General features: G+C 38.1%; 1 protein-coding gene across 3 annotated transcripts; it reads right to left on the bottom strand.

The window, feature by feature from the left end:
• Positions 1–591: 591 nt before the first annotated feature.
• Positions 592–23,660, bottom strand: CLK4 (CDC like kinase 4). 3 transcript variants are annotated; one of them, XM_041762568.1, is made up of 13 exons: positions 23,509–23,660; positions 20,033–20,193; positions 15,215–15,437; positions 14,011–14,101; positions 13,554–13,620; positions 9,655–9,771; positions 9,398–9,564; positions 9,108–9,202; positions 8,722–8,851; positions 5,432–5,514; positions 2,117–2,196; positions 1,340–1,430; positions 592–1,254 (listed from the first exon to the last, which is right to left on the bottom strand). In XM_041762568.1, the coding sequence occupies exons 2-13, from the start codon at positions 20,191–20,193 to the stop codon at positions 1,114–1,116; spliced, it is 1,446 nt and encodes a 481-aa protein (XP_041618502.1). In that variant the 5' UTR covers positions 23,509–23,660; the 3' UTR covers positions 592–1,113. The 3 variants fall into 3 exon arrangements, with proteins under 3 accessions (XP_041618502.1, XP_041618504.1, XP_041618503.1); XM_041762570.1 differs by lacking the exons at positions 14,011–14,101; positions 23,509–23,660 and adding an exon at positions 16,576–16,633 and having other exon boundaries at positions 20,033–20,171; XM_041762569.1 differs by lacking the exon at positions 23,509–23,660 and adding an exon at positions 16,576–16,633 and having other exon boundaries at positions 13,554–15,437; positions 20,033–20,171.
• Positions 23,661–23,893: the final 233 nt, after the last annotated feature.

Here is a 23,893-nt window from a genome sequence, read left to right on the forward strand (position 1 = left end):
ATAAAATGCCAAGATTTTGACAAAAAACAAAACAAACCTCACCCTGTATCTGAATATATGGACTCTACAACAAGAAATATTTCTACCTGGCAGTTCTTGGTTTTTAATAAATTAAGTAACATTAACCATGTAGTTTCTAATGTGAAACAAGTAATAGTAAGAAAAAACACCTATATGGTGACAAAAAAGTTACCATATTAACCAATTATGGTCTGGAAATTTCTGGTTTCTTTTCAAGTGTTCTCCAATTAAATCATTCTTTTGTTCCACTAAAGATTAACACAAATATAAACTGCTCAATAATCTTAATTCTCATAGGCTAAGAGTGAAATATTTATTTACTGCATTTGATGCAGAAACTGATGTTCCACAATTTCAAAACTCCTTGATGTGGAATTAAAAAATCCTTAGTCATCAGAATTCCTATTTGTGTGTGTGTGTGTGTGTGTGTGTGTGTGTGACTTGCCAGTTAGACCTTAACCTTAAATGAAGCGTGTATGTGGTTTTATTACACCACCTGTCATGATGGATAAACTGATGTCTTTCCATGAATGCTCCTTATCACCACTGACATTACCCAATGAGACAGAACACAATTCTTAAAATTTAATGGAATTCCAACAGTAAACATTTTCCTATGGGTTTTGGTTTCCAATACCTGCCTATTGGGAGTTAATACTTATTACCTGTTCAACAATTACAGAAAAAACTTTAAAGTTACGAAAAGTTTTGAATTTGAGGTATATAAAGAATAAAGTAGTCAAGATTTCCTTTTACTCAAAAAAATCACTTCAAAGAGTTGACCTCCATGTACAAAAGACAAGATCAATCACATTTATCACTGGACACAAAGAATATTCCAAAGATCTTTAAAAATGGTAATTAATCTCAAAAAGGAAAATTAATTTTAACTTTTATAGTTCATTCATTATCAAGACCATACTTCCTTATTAACAAGGTAATTATGCTATGGATACAAAACATACAGTATTTACACTTAACTGTACAAAATAATTTAATGTTTACAAAAATATTAGAATGTTTAGAGTTGACTGACACAGTCTTAAGTAATCTCTTCTAGAGAAGTATATAGTAAGACCACTAATTTCCATTTCATTTTTTGTTTAATAAGTCAAAGAAAGGATGCTGCAAGGCTTCATCCAAGGTGATTCTTTTCACTGGGTCATATTCTAACATCCTTCGTACCAGGTCAAACAGTTTCTCATGTTCTTCATCATGACAAAGCATAAATTCCTGGGGAAAGAAACGTTTTTGTTTAAGAGATTTAAAATAGTTTTTAAAAACATTTTTTTAAAAACCTTTCATCATCTTCTTTTACCTTTAATGGTTTACAGCGCCTCCTAACATATCGGCCAGCAGAACTGTGCTCATCCCAGTCTAACTGGTTATGGTGGAAATACTTGCGTTTTCTACGAAAAAAAAGAAGTCTGGATCAGTAAGAGTAATAAAAGAGCCACATTTACTCTACCTCCACTAACAGATGGAAGCATGGATGGCCCTATGTAGACACATAGACGTGTACAATTTTTAAAAACCTCAGCAATTACATATCAGATCCTTTATAACGCATCTTCCATACTGTTGCACCCTCTGAGGTTTCAGTGCCCCACCTGAGTGGTTCATAAATACCATGCATTGAACGGTGAACAGGGTTCAGTCCTAGGAGTTCTCCTTTCACTACATGTGGAATGGGGTGGTGCAGCTGTTGGCAAACCACTCAAGTATCTTGTCCAAGGGCAATACAGTTAGCTAGCAGAAGTATGGAATAAAAACTTCAATTGATAGGACTCCAAAATCAAACTCTTTTTTACTACTCTATTGTTTTTATCAAGTTAGGAAAACATTTATGCAAAGGTTAACTTGAGTGTAAAAAAATACCACCTTTGTTTGCTAGATCACGAGGTAAATTATTTTAAAATTTTGATTTAAAAAAATAAAATAAAATAAAAAAATAAAATAAAATTTTGATTTTATGGAAAAAAACATTCTCAATCTCAAGTCCTTGGAACAAGCAGTAACAACAAAGTTGGGTTTGTGTAGTTTGAATACAGGGCATTGCATGTACCCAAGAAAGGGCTTTCATTTTAGAACGTACCTTGTTTTCTGAATCATGTGTGCTGGTATGGGTCCTAATATTCGTTCCATCATTGCCAGGTGTTCTTTACTATCATGAGTCTGAAACACACAGGAAAAACAAAATTAGCACATTCTCTGTCCCTACATGCACAATAAAGGAAAATAAAGAAAACAGCATGGACACTAAAGGACATTAGACAGCTGCACAGTTGATATTACACTCTGCTTCGAAGATGAACAATACTGAGTGAGCTGTATTATCTGTGCAAACCAGTAAAATGGAAGTCTTTCTGATATCCAACAAGGTTCTGCATAGTGGATGACGCGTAATTTAATGTGAAACTAACTGAACAATTTCCTTATTTTCATTTTTTGTGCTGCTTACTGAAGAACGAAGGAAGAATACCAGAAAAAAGCTCTCCTCCTTTATTCAGCTACTGACCCCAAAGTGGCCTCCTTTCACCAGTGAATATGTGTTACCATCTAATCCCAGGCAATAAAAATATAGTTCCAGTAATTCTCACCACAATCCTCAGCTCCGTATATGGGAACATTAGTGTCCAAGACGCTGAGATACTAGCTCATAAATGAGGAAAGGTGAGCCATGGATCTAAGTCAAAACTCATGTTCTTAAGTCGCATAGTAACAAAACTCTGGCTAAAGGGAAAGAGAGAAAACCACCACACACTTACAGCTGAAATGGTGTGCTCTTCAATCAGAAGCTGGCAAACTTTTGTAAAGGTCCAAAGAGTGAATATTTCAGGCCTGGCTAGCCACAGATGATCCCTGTCACATAGTCTTTTTCTTTCATTAAAGCACACATCAAGCAGAATATCATTTGCCAACTCTCAATCTAAAGAGCAGAGGCTGTGTGTAATGCTTTTTAAAAACAACTAGTGTTCCTAGCGCAGTGCTTAACTCATGACAGAAGTAATACTAGCTCCATACTTTTCTTTGGTTTTAAAATATCATAAGTAAGTCTGAAAGATCATCCAGCGTCTTGCTGTTTCTGTAATGTGACAACTCAGATCTCATTCATCAGACTGCTCCAACTGTTCCTTTTTCAGAGATCACCCCTCAATTTTCTGAGATCCTTGTTTTTAACTATTGTTGGCTTGCTGAATCAAAGCAGCTGAATTTGATACAAGTTTAGTGTCATTTCCTTCAAGAATTAACTCCTCTTTTTGCTTGAGAGATACTGAACAAGCAACAGGTGACTTTATCCAAACCCTGCAAACAGTTTTCACTGAAGAAATTTCAGATTTAATTTTTAATTATTTATTTATTTATTCATGAGAGACACAGGCAGAGAGAGAAGCAGGCTCCATGCAGAGAGCCTGACGTGGGACTCGATCCTGGGTCTCCAGGATCACGCCCTGGGATGAAGGCAGCACTAAACCGCTGAGCCACCCGGGCTGCCCTGAAATTTCAGATTTCAACAAGAAAACCATTCTCCTGAATAAGAACGTTGATGGGGGAAATAAGCATACACAGACCTCATCTGGAAATGGAAGCCCAAGGTAACGCCCTTGCTCATGTTCTATACAGGACTACAGACAGAAAAGCACTGGCTACAGCTCATACTATTTCCTAGCACTTGTCAACTTGGAGCCTCTTTTTCTTTCCAAGGAGACTGAGTTCTACATTGATGTGACTGAAGTCCCTCTGTAGGGTTCCCCTGGAGTTCTTTACAACAACAGTGCATCCCTTCAGTCATGTTGACATTTTCCGGTATGTTGACAGTCTGACTGCTATCAATGGTCTTCATTCTCATAAGTAGATGCAGCCAAGAGCTAGCTCCACAATTTAAAAAAAATATTCTGGAGGGTGGAATTTAAAACAGAAGTCTTTCTTGGCTCTCAGCTTAGTACCACAAACCATATACACCCCCTCTAAAAACTGACTGGTCACCATGGTTCTAGGTATCAAACTTGTCTATAAACTAAGAGTACTTTTAACAGGATATCTGTGGATCAGAAACAGGACAAGTCTGGTGATAAGCCCCACAAGCAGAGAACACACAATTTTACAACAGCCACCACCTGACTCTTAACTCATGATACTTCTTCTCCATCCTGCATCACCCACTTTCAAGTCAACCTCAACAGTGTGAGCCAGAATGTGCCAAACCTGCATCCCTACCCCTACCAACTCCCCAAACAGATCAGAACACTGATCACATCACAGCCCTACTTAAAAGTTCTTCAATGCCTGCACAACCCAAAGCTTTTAAAAGACTGTTAGATTTCAGATGTAAGTAGAATTTAAGGGAAGAAAGTAGAGACTTAAGTAAGGTTTCCTACTTTTGTTTTGCCCAGTAAGGACTTTAATTAAAAACAAAACAAAACCAACTACTAACACCTATTATCATTGCATAAAATGGACATTTTAGTACCAAAAACAAACTAAAAACCTAGAGGAATAATCTCTAAATAAATAAAGGTCAGAATGACAAGCGTACAAAATCATTTTTACTTTGGATTAGTCTACATCCTGGAAAACAGTAACTTTTGGGAAACAAGTACCTTTCAATCCAAAAAGCCCATCATAAGTCAGTCCCTGCCTACTGTCATTTCCCCAGGTATGCAAGATACTCTGACAGCACTATTTACTGTTCCCTAACTACACATTTATTGGTACAATGTCTTCTTCCTGAGGGGGCCACACACTCCTTACTTTTCTTACAAATCCCTGATCTTCCTTGTAGCACTGGTTTAAACTTCCTACCTCCTCAGTGACTTTCTTGGAAGAAATATAACTATCTTTCCTGGGTTCCCACTACACTTTCTACACTGTCCATGATAGCAAATCAACCACATTATACTGTGAACTTTCCCACATCTTATCTTTTGCATGACTTCCTTGAGCACAGAGTTGCTGTTTCTTCTTTATACACTTAGTGCCTTGAAATGTACCTGGGGGTCATAGCGTAAAATACAACTTATTATTCCTGAATTATTTTATAAAAAGGAATAAGTGGCTTGTTCATGGCCATGCTATAGTCAACATAATTAGAACTGAATTAAAACTGGCTGCAGTAACATGGTAACATGCAGTAACATTAATTATGCAGGAGAGCTCAATAAAAAATGGCAACACAAGACAGTATGAACCGTGTGTTAAAAATAAAAACTCAATCACATGCAAAATGGACTATGACCATTTACCAAAGAGTTGTTCACCCAATTCTGGTCTTAGAGAAGGATGACCATTTTGCATATGTAAGTTTTAAAGAAGAACACTACTACATCAACTTTTCAATATGGAAGCCAAAATTTTCACATGCCTTTAATACTGAAAATTAATTATGAAACAGTATTTAGTAAATACATACCTGAAAGACTGTGAAACCAAGGTAATATTCAATAAGAATGCAACCTATACTCCAAACATCACAAGGCTGAGACCAACCTAAAGCTGTAAAAAGGAAAAAATACACACTTGGTTTTTTTTTTTTTTTTTTTTTTAAATTAAGTTATTTGAAAGAGTGAATGAGAGAGTGCAGATAACGGGGGTGGGGGTGGGGGTGGAGAGAAGCAGACCCCCTACTGAGCAGGGAGACTACTCAGAACTCAAACCCTAAACTCATGCATGACCTGAGCCCAAAAGCAGATGCTTCACCAATTGAGCCACCAAGGCACCCCCAAAACACACTTGTATATGCAACAATTTTTAATTGCCAACACACTACACCCTTCCCTACATGTATGCTCTCTTCACCTAGCCCATTTGGGAAAATTGGACAGTAAACTCAGTTTACATTTTTAGTTTTATATTAAATGTTACTCAGTATATGCTCATAATTCTCCATATCCTTACAACAAACTAGTGCTTTAGTCTGGGGGAGGGGGCATTTTACGTAAAATATGAGAGCGACTAGCAGTATTTTCCACATATAACTACCAATTTGTGCAAATACTCCATATTCTCTGAATTGCATGCAATGGGGAACACAGTCATACCCAGTTCATGGTTGTTCCAGGAAATTTTACATTTTATTTAGCGAATACAGGTTGGTGATCACCCTCAAAATGTAATTACTAACCACTTATCACAGCTTAAAGCCTCAGTTTACATCTTGCCTTAAAATACTACTATAGTTTTACATAAATTATATGAGGATTATAAATAAATATTATAAACAGTTTCATAATAAGCAGAATTAGCCATTTAAAGTTCACAGGGAGGGATCTACTTATATATGTACTTCTCAGGCTGAGTATAATCATACATACTTTCTCCTTCACAATCCTCAATGGCAGTACTAATCAGGAAAGAATAAAATACCTAGTCTCCTTAAGATTGTACGTAACTGGAAAGGAGAAAAAGAGTAAACCATACAGCTGCTTTCATTTTTTTAAAGATCATATATTTAGTAAAATAACAATGTATAAATAAAACCTACTTTAAAAGACATTTCAATTAATTTCAGCAATGTGAAAGGGAAGAAACAACACATTCAAAAACCTTGCCTATGATTTAGTCATCTTATTTACTTATTTTCGGGCTAACCCTCACAGATAGGCATATCATTTGAACAAATGGATAACTGTAGGGTCTACCTACAGTGACACATAAAAAAAATCTGCAAATGATAGTTCCTTGATCTAAAATTAATGTTTTCTTCTCCAGCCACTCCAATCTCCCAAAGCAGCTTCTTTCCCAAGTGATGTAACCCTTCTTGCCGCTCGCCGATCTAAACCATCCCCATACTCTGCCAAGTCAGTGCTCGGACTCTCGAATTCCCCATTATTCACTTCCTTGTATCTCTCTCAACTTTACCTGTTCACTAACAACATACAAGACAGGAAACCAACTGCTCTCTGGAATGGCAGCCCCTGACTTCGTCATCCTCTCCAGCCTAATTCTGCCTTAATCCTAAAGATTAATACTCCACAAAAACAAAAGGACCATACTAATCTCCCAATCTCCTGATTTCTTTTCCTCAAGGGCAATAACCCCAATTTTGGATTTCTATCAACTATCTAGTCTGGCCATACTTGAAACTGTGTTACTGTAATTACTAAGAATTACTGTATTTTATCCAATCTAGGAGGCCTTTAACAGCAAGGAACATGACTGTTTTATGTACCAATAACAAAGGAAAAATGCCAGGTATTTTGTGTTGTGTTCCTCATGGTAACATGTGGGGGAAATCTGCATCTTAAAACTGAGAACACAGGAAGTTATGTCTTTTTAAGCTCTGAAAAATATCTGTCCACAGACTCTTCATATCCTTTCTTTCACCTTCACTGAAGCCTTTATAGTCCTCAACCATTAATACACTTTCTAAACTACTGTAATACAACAGCTCCTTTCAGACCACACTAAGCAGAAATCCTATCATCATCCATTCCAAGACAAGCTCAAAACGTGTGCTGTCCAACATGGCTGCCACCAGGCACATGAGGGGCTATTTACACCTAAACACTTAAAATTCAGTTCCTCAATCCCACTACCTACACTGCAAGCACACAGCAGCCTATATGTGGCGAACAGCTACCACACTGGACGCTGCAAATATAGAATATTTCCATCACATGGAAAGTTCTACTGACCAGCACTGCATATCTTATGCCTCTACCAAGCTTTCAACCCAAGTAAAAATCTTCAGTGGGCTTATTCTTATTCTGAACTACCAACTCCTGCTACACAAAAAAAGGTGAAAAGTGGAAACATTCCATAAAAATGTTCTACTACTCAACCTCAGGTGGACCCTTCTTTTGGCTAAAAAGCTTGGTCCATGTAACCATTTCCCAAGAGTACCTGATCTGAACTTCCCCCACTGTCTCCGAGCTCCCAACCCCACCTCCCTACTCTATTAACAAGACCTGATTTCTGACATTATGAAAATACACACTCCCTTACTGAATTCCCTTATTTTGAAACTGAACCATAAAGTCATTTTCTTCTTTAACCTTTCTCATGTTAAGGATTATCACAGAAGCTCACCTCTTAAGACCACCCTTCTTTCTTCTCGACCTCCATCTGCCAACCAAACCTTTAGCACTTCTATAGCACCATGCTTTTGTGACATGAAAGTAAGTATCCCCATTATCCCCATCACTTCACACTGCTGTAATATACATTGCCGATAGAACTTGCCCTTTTATGATCTAAGATTAGCTTGTTTAAAAAAAAAAACAAAAAACAAAAAACCACCAAACCAAACCAAAACAAAAAAACTACTACTTGGGGCACCTAGCTGGCATAATCAGTTAAGTGTCCAACCCTTGATTTCAGCTCAGGTCTTGATCTCAGGGATGGGAGTTGGAGTTCTGCACTGGGTCCATGGTGAGCGTGGAGCAAGCATACATACATTACTTATATAAAATAAAAATTAAAAACAAAGCAAAACAAAACCACCACCACTTTCAATGTCCTTACAGATGGTATCACATTTTTCCCATTCAGGAAAAGTTTTTATAGCAATGTCCAAACCATCTTTCTTAGGATAGATAATATTTTCTGTACATAGCTTAGAAAATCACACTCATCCCTAGTAAAACATTTTTTTGGGGGAGGGGGGGAATCTTTTCTTTTAATTACAGTATTAGGAAGGGTGGTGTCAAAAAAAAAAAAAAAGAAAGAAAAAGAAAAAAAGGAAAAGTGGTGTCTACTGACCCAGAATGACTTCCGGAGCTCTGTAATGCCGCGTAGATACCAAAGTACTATGATGCTCATCGTCGTATGTTGCACTTCCAAAGTCAACAACTTTGATATCTGTGTTTTTTAGTGTGCGTTCATCACGTTTCTAGAGAAATACAGTTGAGTCAACATGAAGATCAGTAAAGACATGTAATACTTTATAGTTCTTCAAAAGGCTTGCACATGAATTATCTTTTTGATTTTTAAAATAACTCCATGAGAAAGGTAGAGAAGAATTATCCTTTTTAGATTAAACATCAGGATATAACCAGCATCAGAAGTGAAAATTCCTCATTCAAGGATCACCAAGCTAAATTAATTTAAAAAACCACCAACAAAATTAAAACAAGTCCTTAACTTACCATTTTAGAATTGTATTTGACTACATAATCAGACTTCACAAATAAAATATTTTCAGGCTTCAGATCTGTATGGGTTAATTTATTATGATGCAAAACTATAAGAGAACAAAAAGACACTATTAGTTTCACTTACATATTTTATCTATATTGGGGGAAGTAAGGATTAGCAGTGGATATAGGAGTTTCATCTTTACCTGTAACGTGTATTTTTAGTGACAATGTTGTGAAATGTCGTTGTATAATGAAAGCTTTAAATTTTCTGGTGTTTAAAGTTTATCAAGTATACTTACAATTTATAGACTGGCAGATCTGATATGCCATCTGCCTGATGTGGTCAATTTGAAATGGTAGAAAGCTATTTTCTTTAATGAAATCATAGGTACTAAGTCCCAGTAGTTCAAACACAATACAAACATGACCATGATGATCAAACCATTCTAGCATCTGGACACATCGGCTAAAATAGATCAAAATAAAAACAAGTCAGTTCACAGAATTCTGATTATTTGAAGCAATATGATGGATCACAGTTCAAGTTTATACTTACAAGACACTATTGGGATCAGTACTATTTAAATGTTCCAATACTTGGATTTCTGAACGAGCTGCTTCACGGTATCGACCTACATTTTTTACAATTTTCACTGCTACGTGTATGCCATCCCTTAAAAACAAAATTAAGGTGAAAAAGATATATGTACAAAAGTAGGCTGAAGATATGTGTCCTCTAAAACATAACCTTACTGAATATTAATTACTGTTATTTTTCTAAAAGAGTCTTTCAGGGCATCCTGTATCAGATTCCATATAATACCTTTCAAAAGATTCTGAGAAAACATTTTATAGAGGTTACTTACAAATTTTAATGTTTCCAGAATTTTAAATTTACCTAGATTTTAGACAAAAAAAAAAAAAAAAAAAAACACAAAACCTCCGACAGAATATGCTACTGCTGAAAGCATTTGCTCATTCACCAGAACAGACCTACCCTATGCCAGAGGGTGCATAGGTATTAGCGATGGAAGACAAAGTTCGTCCCTATGTACCTCAAAGTCTAGTGGAAAAAAGACACATGAACAGCTTACAAGGTTATAAGTACTTCGTATGAGCTACCATATAGCAAAGAGATGAGAGAGATTAACATTTAGGGGGTTAGGGGAGCTCAAACTTATTCAAAGAAGAGGTGACACATGACTGAGCCCTGAAAAATAGCTGCCAGTCTGTAAGATTTGGGAAGAAAGAGGAACACGTTTCAAATATAGGAAATACCATCAGTTAAGTCAGGAAGCGAGAAAATGTTTAGCACATTCGCTGATTCAAGTAGGTAGAAACAGCTAGCATAGGGCATAAGATTTAGACTGGTGTATCTGTAATACTTCCTAAAAAGTAACATGTCACAAGTGATCTAGAGGAAATGGATTTCTAAACCTTCCAATTCCTTTTGTCTTCTTTATAAATCTGATTTTCCTGAAGCTGTATCAACATTCAAGCCTCTTTTTTTTTTTTTTTTTAAACTATGGCCCTTCTACTTTACACGAGAGAAAACCTCATACACCTCTAATTAGTATATTAAGGTATGTGCCCAAGGGACACCAGGGTGGCACACACAGTCTGTTCAGCAGCCAACTCTTGATTTTAGCTCAGGTCATGATTTCAGAGTCACAAGATCAAGCCCAAAGTCAGGCTTGGTGGTCAAATCACAAGAAGTCTGCTTGAGATTCTCTCTCTCCCTCTGCCCTTTCCCTCATGCTCTCTCTCTCTTGCTCTCAAAATAGATAAATCTGTAAAAAATTTTAAAAAAGGATGTGTCCTACAGCTATATAAAAAAAAATCTTTGCAGCAAATTTTTCTATTGGCAGGATAGCAAACCTTTTTCCCAACTCAGGTGGTCCCCAATTCACTGTTTTCAACAAAGCCCCAGTCAAATTGTGAGTTGATAAATTAAAAACTTATTTTGATGATTATCTCCCTATGACACTTGGCATATATCTCAAGGCTTCAAAGAGCTGCTATGAAACCACTGTGACAAACCTCCTTCTAGTCTTATCTACCATATGACCAAGTTTTCTCAGTTCTTATACCTCTATGAATGAAAAGTTACTAAAGCTGTTATCTAACACTACTACAGTAATTATACTGCACTGAACAGCTGTATACCTTCAACTTACATGCTACATCATCTTAAAAAAAAGAAAAATGCTAGTCATCTTAAAAAAAAAGAACACATTTAATATTAAGCACTTAAGGCATGCTATGAATATGTGTACTCCTTTTTTAAAAGTCCCAACCAACCCAATAAAAGACACATTTCCAAATAACTTTTATATTTAAGTCCAATAAGTATCAAAATTTGCCAAAGATTTGTACTTGATCAACTGAATATCATTAACTGGAATACCTCAAACACTCACTTTGGAAACTTCTAACAGTATTTCAAAATATTTCAAAATTTCACTTTACATTCAGATTTTTGTTGCAGAAAAGATAGGGTGATAATAAAAGATACTTAGAATAATATATTTTATGGAAAACAGAATAAAAGTAACTTCAAGAACAAAACATGTTTAAGCATTTAAGAAGAACTGGTTCATGGTAACACTAGTAGGTATATTAAGTTGCTATAGTATTTAGATTCCCTCAAATACATTTAAAGACAAAAGTTTTTAAAAACATATCAATGTTTAAATGAGGAAATCACATCCTTCCCAACTATTTTACGATGAAAAATTTTAGATGTCAATTGAAAGATGTGCAATTGAACTATAAAATTGTTTTAAAGAGGTTCACTTACAAAAAAAGCTTGCTTAAAAAAAAAAAAAAAAAAAGCTTGCTAACTATAGAACAGAGACCCTGGAGGAAAATGTTAAAACAAGACACAGGGGGTCAAATCACAAAGCATTTAGTATAACACAATAAATAATTTGGATTCTATTCTGCAGGCTTTAACAGAATTTCTTTATAGTTAAGAAGCTAACTCTAATATGCAAATATAACCCTTTGGGAATAAAGGTTTTTGTTGGTTTTTTTTGGTTGGAATAAAGGTTTTGTTTTTCTTTTTTTTTTGCCATAGAAACTTTTATTTCATGAAGCTTAAACAATATACAAGATCTGCAGGGTACGGAGCACAACTGTGATAAAATGAAATTCTTCTACTGGTACTTAGTACTTAATTGCAGAGTTCCCTTCCAGTGGTAATTATGGATCATTCCAAAATAAGGCTAGAAGATTCCAAAACCTTTTACTTTTATTTTTTAAGATATATTGATTTATTTGAAGGGGGTGGGGAGAGCCAATGTATGTGAGCAGGGGGAAGGGAAGGACAAATAGACTCCTGGCTGAGCAGGGAGCCTGATGGAGGCTTGATCCCAGGACCCTTAAAATCATGACCTTGAGCCAAAGGCAGACACTTAAACAACTGAGCCAGTGCCCCTAGTAGGTTCCAAAACCTTTTTTTATTTATTTATTTTATTTTTTAATTTTTTAAAAGATTTTATTTATTCATGAGAGAGAGAGAGAAAGAGAGAGGCAGAGACACAGGCAGAGGGAGAAGCAGGCTCCATGCAGGGAGCCTGATGTGGAACTCGATCCAGGGTCTCCAGGATCACACCCTGGGCTGAAGGAGGTGCTAAACCACTGAGCCACCTGGGCGGCCCTCCAAAACCTTTTAAATGGAAGATGTTCCCTTCAACTCCCTTAACTACACTCCAGGGCAGACTGCTTTTTGCTAGGTCATTTCTTCCACTGTGCAATTTTCAGATCAGGAATACATGTTTTTGACCAAGATGAGACAGGCTTTAGTTTTAGTGTCTCTGCTACTCAAAACTAAAGCAAAGCACTCTAAATGTCACTTAAGGGCCAAGGCCTAAGTTCTGGGAAATCCCTTCACTTGAAGACCCACTTTAATAAATGCCATCTGATAAAATTTGTTGGGTTTTTTAAGATTTTATCTATCTATCTATCTATCTATCTATCTATCTATCTATCTATCTATCTATCTATCTATTTATATGATAGAGAAAGAGGCAGAAACACAGGAGGAGGGAGAAGCAGGCTCCATGCCGGGAGCCCAACGTGGGACTCGATCCTGGGACTCCAGGATCGTGCCCTGGGCCAAAGGCAGGGGCCAAACCGCTGAGCCACCCAGGGATCCCTAAGATATTATTTTTAAGTAATCTCTATACCTGTGGTGGGGCTCAAACTCACAACCCCGAGATCAAGAGTCACACACACTCCACTGAATGAGCCAGCCGGACACCCCCGAATTTGTCAGCATTCTTGATCAAAATCCATACTCATGGTAAATAACCAAACACAGCCAAGAAATTTCAGATATTTACTCCATCCAGAAAAACACATGGCTACTACTTAAAATACCATTTCATCTAAATTAGGGATCCTTCCCCTCAAGAAATATCAGGATGTTCAAAAAAGAAAAAAACGACTTACATGCCATGATCAATGCACTCTACGACTTTGCCAAAGGCCCCTTCACCCAAAGTGTCCACGATTTCATCTAAAGTAAGGGAGGAGAAAGAGGGGTAAGTACCCGAGGACAAATCATCTAGTTATTCAAACAATGAATACTTAAGTGTGGAATATTTTCAAATGATCTCTATCAAAGCATAACTAAGGTTCCAGCACTCAAATTATTTTATTTTCAGCTGCTACAAAAACAATTAGATAGAGCTATCTTTCTTGCTCTAATCTCAAATTCCACTGATTATTTTGGAACTTTAGAAATATTTAAATTCTACAGAAAAGAAGAAATACAAAAGAACAAACAAACCCACAAAAAACAAAACAAAAAAGCAATGAAGAGTTCTTTAGCCCCCCGCTGACAATCTATTCTTAAAAAGATTATTCTGTCTGCAAAGTTAAAAAAGTGTTGAAAAATATTCTATACATCTTGCTCTTAGAACGTCTCCACTTTGACAGATCAGGTGACCCTCCTCATCATCCTCTATACTCCTGGATCTTTTCCTTCGGTGGCTCTTCTGGAACGGCAAGTGGGCAGCACCAAGATCGTCCAGCCAATCAATATATCAGAGTGAATTCAGGGCAGAATACGCAATTCATTCAGCGGGGAGATATTCAGGCATTCAGATAAGCACCAGGCCACGAACAGTTGGCAGGAGCAATTTCAAATTCAGTCCCCAGAAATTCACAGGGCACAGTTTATGTTACAGAAGAAAAACATGGCAAGGAACAGATTTTCAGATAAGATACTTAAAGTGGCAATAGAAAAAAAACAACACAATTGTCTCTTTAAAATACTGATTTAATTGAAGTCTGAAATTTAAAGAATGCAATGTCATGATCTACTAATCTCTTGCTATAAAATAGCATATGCTGTGAATTGAGATGTCTAGATGTCAGGAAAGGCTTTAAAATGTCAAGATTAGTTGAAATTGTTTATTTAGCAATATTTTAAAATATACATAATTAAAGTAAAAGGGGAAATAAATGCTAGTTAATTTCAATGTTCAATCTAATCAAAGCTAGTTCTACTAAAGAAAACTTGGGGAAGAAAACAATTTATTCAAAGTTTACTGATTAAACAAACAAGTGAAGATGTCTCAGTGTAAAAAAAGGCACGCTTTTGGCTAATGCATTTTCCATTTAGCACCCATTTCAGAATTTCAATGGAACTAGCTATGGATAATGATGCACTGTGCTCTGGGACTTCCCTACGTAGAGAATAACAGTTAAGCATCCACCAGTGCAACATTCTAGTTTCCATGTATCAGGAAAATGCTTCTTCTAAAGTATTTAAAAAAAAAAAAAGTTTAAAATGAAAAAAAAAAAAAAAGATGGGTGCTTCATCTTTTCATAAAATTATATAACAAACAAAATATTTTTAATACTAAAATCAAGAACTCATGATCTGGACTGCAGAAAATGAGTAAATGTGGGCAAATGAAGGCTACCTAATAATATAGATTAGCTATGAGAATTGGATGTTTAAGAATTCAAGTAATATAAACACAATTATAATATATCCATATAATATTATATGTATATATACACTTTTTCAAAACTTACTGGCTCATTAGGAGCTTTTACACACAAATAAGCATCCACCCAAAATAAAACAAAATCAATCATACCGAACGTGACTGATGACTTGAACAGTGTCTATTACGCTTCCTTTTAGGACTGCTTCTCCTGCTTCGGACCGAAGATTTACTGCAGTGGACTCGATAACCGCTATCAACGTCTCTGTGATAATGTCTAGGAACATAGCCTTCGCAGTAGTCATTTCTGTATTCATCAACGTATCTCCGATCTCGATAATCTCTCTCATTCAAGGACCTTGCTTCTAAATAATGACTGCAAACACAGTAAAGGATTTCAAATCATTCTCTTCATTCTGCTACAGTGTGATTCAAACATAACATTCTCTCAGTAATTCTCGGTTTAAACAGCTAGCTCAATAAAAGAAAAAAACCTCAAACTGATGATTAGAGCTTATACTTATCTCACAAATTTAAAGACAAAATTTTGCCTTAACCGAACAAGCAAGTTCACATTCTCCATCAGATAGACTGCTATCAAATATGTCGTATCAAGGAACAAAGCTTGAGTCAATTACGTTACGTTCAGGGTTTACTTAAGTGTCCCTTTATCTTTTAAAGTTAAAACCAAAAATTCACGAAACTGCTCTTCTGAAATTTATCCGTCTTATGATATATGCATCTGTAACTAGGCTTGCTTTCTTTCCACACAGAGCCACACACAATCAGAGGCAGGCAAAACAGGATTCCTTTCTCTTTTAATGTAAGTGAATTTATCTCTGGCACACACAGACTGCTTTCATGAAAGGTGTACTGGAGCTAAAAGGAATCTTACATATATTCCAGCCCTTTCACTTTACAGATCACTAAATTAAGATCCCTAGAAGGAAAGTAATTTGCCATAGTTGTAGAGCACATTCTAACTGCTATTATATGGGCCAATTTTACTACACATATCACCCATCCCATCTCCTCTCTTTGTATTCCTAGCTTCCTGTTTTTCCTTTTTGAGAAATAGAAAACACCACTTTTGAAGGTCGCCTCATGTGTCAAAGACGTTAAAATATATTCCCCATAAATGAAAAAAGGATCTTGTAATTGCTTGCCCAGGATTACAAAACATCCACCCGCACCACCCTATTTCCCTTTCCATTTTTAATTTCCTGTCATTCCTGATTGCAAAATACTAAAAAATTCTACATGGGAAACCTTATCCTAGTGCCACAGTGCTTATTAACTTCTGAATCTACCAATCTCTTTAAAAAAAATCTGATGAAAGAGCTAGAGACCCTCTCCCCTAAAAAATGCACAAATGCATAAACAAAACTCTGGCAAGGAATTTCACAGAGGTCACGGACCCCAGGAAGTCAACAGATCGCAGTTAAGTAGCCTTGGTCTGATGGAAAGAAAAGGACATAGATTCAATTGGCCCAGTTTCCCGTCCCCCTCTCTACCTGGGATGGTGTCCTCTTCAACAGAGTGCGAAGCTTCAAGAGGGATGCACATGGAGCACTGAGGGAGAGAGGGGACACCTGCCCAGTCAGACAAATCGGCTAAAAGAATCCTGACAAGCAATGGAGTGACAGATGTTGACTAGCTGCCCTCACCAACTTCATTCTTTTTCCCCAGAATATGCTGCTGTTCTTTTTCCCAGGGGCTGGTTTAGGCAGAAATAAAATGGAAAGCATCTCTAAACTCCTACTCTACAGAGTTGGCATCAAATCCAGGCTAGGGAAATGGAGACCCCCATCCCCTCTCCCTTTCCCCAATTTCAATCTTAAATTCTAGAAACAACTCAGAATATTAGGATAAGAATGTGGGTCTAGGTCAAGGATCTGATCACCTGGCTTCAAACTGTCAGCGAGAGATCTACAATACAATGTACTAGGAATTACCACACTCTTAAAGGCATCCTTTTTATAATTCTGTAAGGCATCCTTTCCATAAAAGTCCAAAACCTATCAGAAAAAAAACTAATAATCTTTAGCTGGAATAGTGCATCAAATTAGAGCTGCAGATAACCCATAAACAATATACAGACTAACAAACATGAGGTGAAGTAAAGCCATGAGGATAAACTAGAAAGATGAGGAACCTCTTCAATCTATAACAACCAAGCCTTAGAGATTACATAAACAAAGTCTATAGAATTATAAAGGCTATGTATGGACAAAGTGGACAAGATGAACAGATTGATTTAAATTCTCAAAATATTCACTCAATGTCCAGTGAATATTTCACTGTTGTCCTTCAGATTAGCCAAGACTAATGAGGCTACGGGCATTCGTTTTTATTTCCACACAGGTCCTGTGGAAGATAAAAAAATATATATAAGGCAAAATCCTTGCCAACAAATGAACAATTTGAGATTATTCACATAAAAACAAAACTCAACAATGCAGGAAATGCTGAAAGGTTACATGAATACTTAGGATCATAGTGTGGGTGGAAAACTCAAACTGCTTAAAACGGTCAGGGAAGACTTCATAAAAAAGCAGCATTGCATCTTAAAGGCAGGTCAAGATTTAGACAAAGTAGAAAGTAGAAGAAATGCCAGGGGAGAAGAATGGCATATTACCATCTCACATTTACAGATCACTTGTAGCCATAACGTCCCGGGAGATAAACTGTCTACATATTACCCAGGAAACAGTATGTACACAATTACAGCAAGACCAATTTTCCATGTAGGGGAATGAACAGAGCCAAATAAGTTAACTGGGAACAGATCATGCAAATCTTGCATGCCAGGCTAAGGAGTTTAAAAAATAGTGTTTCACAAAGGGTGGTCTGCTTGTAACAGGAATATCAAAATTGGGAATTATTAAAACTGAAGAGTCCTAGGCCTCAGGTTATACTGAATGAATCTATATCTGGTAATATACATTTTAAACATACCTCTGAGGCAATTCTATTCATACTCAAGTTTGAGAATTATCAGTTTAAGAATTCATACTCTAGGTTACATGAGGAGACACTTAAGAACTTTTACCTCAATATATAAAAGCATTGTTATAGCCACACCAGTCTTCACAATATACTGTACAGAACTAATTAAGCCTGTAGCAAAGGAGACCAATTATAGGCTACTGGCAAAAGACAAATTGGGAAGAAAAAACACTTTGCAATATGTATGAAAAGGTTAAAAAAGTTGATATACAATAAAATCAGTAAGATACTGAAATAGAAAAAATAGGTATTGGACAAACTCACTAAAAACTTAAAAAATTCAAATTAAGACAAAACACTATTCCTGGCATTTCAAAACGCCAGAGTGGTAGGAGCATGAAAGAGCATGTAGATCACGAAAGAGCAGAGAGTTGTAGAACTGTACAAACTTTCTAGAAAAAGACACGACTATGCAGCAAGAGCTTTAGGAGTTCACACACTTTAACTTAAAAATATCCTTCTTAGAACCTATTTCCAGAAAATAACCAGAGCCAAAGACTTATAAAGAAAGATTTTTTAAGAACAAATAGAAATAATGGGGACTAGCAACCTATTTAGGTTGACTTACAACCTAAAGGTTGTAAAGAAGGTTGTAAACCTTCTCTACAGTTTACTGTTTTCATTTTTTTTTCAATAATTTTATAAAAAACACTACTGTAAAGATTTTAAATCTTCAAGTATTAGAATATTCCAGATTATAAAGAGGAATTACCATGAGACACGACACCTCTGGTGCCAATGTCAAAACAGCTGTTGGCCTGCTGGTTAACTGGACTGATATAGTATCATGTTTACGTAGTTAATTGTGAACATGAAAACTGTTCATTACTTAAGTCACTTCCTTCCTACATATACAATGAATAATAATCTATCCATTATTTACCATGACATTAAGCTTACAGGGCATTTTGTATTTGTAACAGAAGAGTACAGATGTTTCTCTACAGTGCTTTAATTAGCTCAGGTCACTGAAATCCTGGCATAAATCCTCCTTCTTCCTCCTGTGACAGTATGTGATGAAGAAAGATTAGTCTGCAATGACTACCAATAAGCTCACTGTTCCACAGAACAAGTCTGTTTTAGCATGGAGAAGGAAAAATATTACATACTCTTTTTTAAAGTAACCCCAGCTGGCTAATTTAGAAAGCAATCTGGTAAACAGTCTCAATGGAACATCTGTACAAAACGAGGAGAAAACATAGAACCAACAAAACAAATGAGAAAGGGAAGTTAATGGAAGACGGACTGGAGGAAATGCTACTCACCTAGCCTTTCTTTAATCCTTTGGGAACTTTAAAATTCCTTAATTCTATATAAATATTACCTCCAAATTTTACACAGTAAGCATAATTAAACAGGACACATGCCATTGAAAAATTTTTATTGAGACCCTTTCCTAAATTACTGGTTCTTACAATAAACAAGCTTCTAAAAATCCTACACACCCCCAGTGGCTATATCTACAAATATAACCCATGGAACAGTGTCCGTGACTGATCCCCCATGCACTTTACCATTCCCAAACAGCACATGCTGGTTTTCTTCTCATCTGGATGAACTCTCCCAAGCCCTCATCGTCTCTCATTTGTAGAACCCTAAATGAGCACCCCAAAATACCTATCTCCTCCTCCATACAAGTTAAAAGCACCACTGGACATCCTATCGTCACTACTACTAACCCGTTTGTGTGTCTTACAGCCCCGACTACATTACTGGCAACTGGGACTCAACCATCTCCCACCACTCCCAGATAGACATCGATAAATAAGAGTAAGGACTGTTTTGTTCACCACTGTAGCCTCAGCACCTGCACACTGTCTAGCTTATAAAAGGAGCTTGATAAGCATTTTCTGAATATTTGTTGATGGAATTATACAACAATCTGACAGAATAAAGCTACTTAATCTAATGAGAAATCATTAAAACTAGTTTTAAGATATTACTAATTCAAAAGTAATTTACCAATCAGATTCTTTAAACTGGTGATGGGGTTTACAATGTCTGTTCTCTTGAGTACTACTGTGGGACCTCCTCTTCCGTTTGTGACTCCCACTGTAGCTTTCATGTCCCCAGCTTTCTCTGCTATCCCAGTCAGGGCAGTGAGTTCTTTTGGAATGCCGCATCTGTTAACAGAAGGGAAAAGTGAGTGGAGGCTATAAATGGCTATGTTTAGTAAATAAAATACTACACAGTATTTAAATACAAACACTCAACACATGGGCTCACACAGGTTCTAAAACCTTTGTAAGTAAAAAAATAAATAAGTAAATAAAATCTTTGTAACTGATGTTTCCTAAGGCACGGGACACCATTCTATGGTATGTCAGATGACTGTAAATAGCAATAAGACCTAGTACCAAATGATGCAGAACACTGAGAGACCTTAATAATATATCTTCTTTCAATTTTTCTTTCTTTTTTTTTTTTTTTAAAGATTTTATTTATTTACTTGAGAGAGACAGAGACACAGGCAAGGGAGAAGCAGGCTCCATGCAGGGAGCCTGATGCGGGACTCCAGGATCATGTCCTGGGCCGAAGGCAGGTGCCAAACCACTGAGCCACCCAAGGATCCCCTCTTGTTCAATTTTTCTAAGTAAATACTCAGTTTGATGTTTATCTTCAACTTCCTAACTGCCACTGTAAAAATAGTTTAAGAGCCAGGATTCAGGCTTAGAACCTCCAGTAGACAACAATATCTAGCTAGAAATTAATAATCTGAGGAGTTTTAACTCATTTTTATTACCTTTATTTAAGATTTTAAGTAATCTCCACATCGAACTTGGGGTTTGAACTCTCAACTCTGAGACCAAGAGTCACAAATTCCATCGACTGCACCAGCCAGGTGTCCCTTACCTTTTTATAATAAGTGATCTCCTAATTAAGTTATTAATATGGTTTAAGAAAACATTAACTTCTATGAGCTATTTTAAAAAGAAATACGTTAAAAAATTTAAAAAAGAGAAATATGTTAAGTGTCGTACAGCTTTGGAAAAATTCTGTAATACAGACGACTGAAGTCAGAGAAACACTTAGGGACATTAATATAGGTGATGACATTGTTTTAAAGGTAAACATTATTAAAAAAAAAAAAAAAACACTAAGAGAGTTCCTTTTTTTAATCTCAGAATGGCTCCAAGCTACAGGGAAAAAACTAGGACATGAATAGAACACAGAATTCAAACAGAGAAACTGAAAAGCAAAACAAAGATTTTTTTATAAACTCATTTTCTCTATCCAAGAAGTTTATCTTCATATCATCTCGCAATTAGTCCTAAAATGAAAACATAATTGCTGTACATACATCCGGGATGACTGAAGAAACCAATCTACAAGGATGCATATGGTCACGGTGAAATCAGATGAGGACAGTGACAATTCCCTGATTTCCTGCCTCAATCTACAACTTCTAATGCATAGGTTCCTTTCAGGCTCAGGGTGAAGGACCTGAGACACCTCATTGGGTGTTCTAACAATGTAATCACTATCTGCTGCTCCCCATCTGAATTCTTTTACAAAGCAGTTAAGTTTTTAACAGTGACATCCAAACTGCTGAAAGGATGAGTTTCACAACTCAAGAGCTGAAGAAAAAAGGTAAAACGGAGCAAAACCAGCTTCGTTTATGCCTTTAACTTCCAAATGATTTAAGTAACAAGCAAACAAATCAAGGAAAAACTTAAATGATTTCAAATGGATTAAAATAAGACTTGAAAGGCAGCTGCAATTCTCCTGGGAAGTATTCCCTAAGAAAATATTTGTATCATGCTTTTTGCTTTAAAAAAAAAAAAAAAAAGAGAAGAGAGGGCACTGGTCAGGTAAATCGAATTATTAAGTGAGCATTCCAGTTTGATACAATTACCTCAAAATGGGAAACTGAAATGACAGTACAAATTAACTTGAGGCAAAGGACAACAGAAAAGCCATCTAAAAAAATTTGTATTTCTAGTGGAATTCTTCCAGACCTTCCTTTAATCACCCCAATTGTCTTTTAACCACATCAGCAACTCTTTAAAATAGCTTAGTTAAGCATTCTTAAATCCCAGCCAGCAAAATTACATTTGATGACTGAGGATTATTATTATGACTCTCCATTATTACTGCAGTTTTTACAAGACATATCTACTCTAGTTTGTGGGAGTTCCTCCCCCCCTTCTGTCAGTCTGCTAAAACCAGCTCACCGCTAACAAGGGAGAATTCTCCAATCGCAGAGGAAGAAGCAGGCTCCCCATGGGGAGGACCCTGGGATCACGCCCTGAGCCAAAGGGAGATACTCAACCACTGAACCACCCAGGCGTCCTGGTTTTTTCATTTCTCCAGTTAAGTTCTACTACTTTAAATTTAATTCAGGTGTCAGGAAGTTTTCCCCTCCTAATGTTCAGAAACACCGTCTGAGGCGGCCAAGAATCCCAGGCCTGTATGTTATAGCTAAAGTTCCTTCACATCCACACACAAGAAGGAAAAAAAAAAATCTGTAATTATTACACTACCTTCAATTAATAAAAAACCTTTTATGTCAGAATCACCGCATTATCTTTCACTGGAAACCTCGGACACAATGGATCCACCTTAGAAATGACTCTCTGCCTTTCATACCCCACAATTTTACGTCATAAATATGGCTTTAAAACACCCAAACAGGTTACAGTTACGATTAGATGGCTCCAGGACTGCACTCGGCGGGTAACGAGAAGCCTCGGGGGGGGGGGGGGGTGTACGGGGCACGATCACACCAGGACAGCTACGAAGCAAGACCAGGTAGGGTGGCCAGGTCGGCCTGCGCTCAAGGATAACGTGACGCGGAAGTATCAGAGACGCCGAGAGCGGCGCAGCGACGGGAGGCCCCAGTCCGGGAGGGGTGGGGCGGCGGGAGGGGTGGGGCGGCGGGAGGGGTGGGGCGGCGGGAGCGGTGGGGCGGCGGGAGCGGTGCAGCGCCGGCACGGCCCCTCCCAATCTCCGCCGCTCGCGAGCACGAGCTCCGGGCCACCACCTGGACTCACAGGCAGTCCCACCCCCTCCGCCCCGCCCCAGGCACCTGGCCAGGGCCTTCGCGCACTGGCAGTCGAGGCCGGCGGTCTGGACTCCGGGAAGCCCTCAGGTCGCTGCCCGCGGCAGCCACCAGGCACAAGGAGGATAACTCGATCGCCGGCTACACAAGCCCTAAGGACGGCTCGCCGAGGGTCTTCCTCACGGGTCCGCGCTGTCGCCGGCGGCGCGAGCGGCCGGGGCCCCGGAGACCAGTCAGCCGCAGGACCGCGGCCCCGCCGCCTCCGCACTTTAAACCTACAGGGCACCTAAACGGCCCCAGGTTGCAAGGCCACCAGCGGGGCTGTGCTCCCCAGACACCCCGACCGCCCAAGGCTCCGAACTGGGTCGTTTCTCCGACACCTGGCTTCGAGACTTAAGACTGAACACGGCCCAGCCCAACCCACCCAAAGCCTCACCTCCGCAAAACCAAAAGGCCCTCTGGCCGAGAAACGTCGCCAAACCGCCGTCTTCTCTCTGCAGCCACTGCGACAAACACCCTACAAAATGGCGGCAGCGCCGTCTCCTCACAACCCCCAGGCGGCCTCTAGCGCCACCTACGTCGCGCGAACGCGCCTGCGTGACAGAGGCTCGCGCGCTCCCGCCGCTCGCGTAAGGGGCGGGGCCCCTGTGGCGTCCAGGGCCGGGCAGGCCTTCCGCACTGCGGCTGCGCGGCTCAGGCAAGGCCCCGCCCCGACGCCTGGGTGGGGGTGGTGCGGGGGACCTTCAGTTGTTTTCATTGCGCCCGGGTGGGGGTGGGGGTGGGGCAGAGGGGCGGAGTATGGAGGAAATCCGGAGGAAATA

This window comes from Vulpes lagopus, chromosome 7, assembly GCF_018345385.1.
Source record: "Vulpes lagopus strain Blue_001 chromosome 7, ASM1834538v1, whole genome shotgun sequence".
NCBI lineage: Eukaryota > Metazoa > Chordata > Mammalia > Carnivora > Canidae > Vulpes > Vulpes lagopus.

What these genes read in the sequence shown, in the direction of transcription:
- CLK4 (XM_041762568.1), bottom strand. Translation starts at nt 20,193, where the DNA reads ATGCGGCATTCCAAAAGAACTCACTGCCCTGACTGGGATAGCAGAGAA. An exon ending in ACTGATCCCAATAGTGTCTT is followed by an intron (nt 9,565 to 9,654) that starts GTAAGTATAAAC and finishes GATCTATTTTAG; the next exon opens with CCGATGTGTCCAGATGCTAG. An exon ending in CACATGATTCAGAAAACAAG is followed by an intron (nt 1,431 to 2,116) that starts GTACGTTCTAAA and finishes TTTTTTTCGTAG; the next exon opens with AAAACGCAAGTATTTCCACC.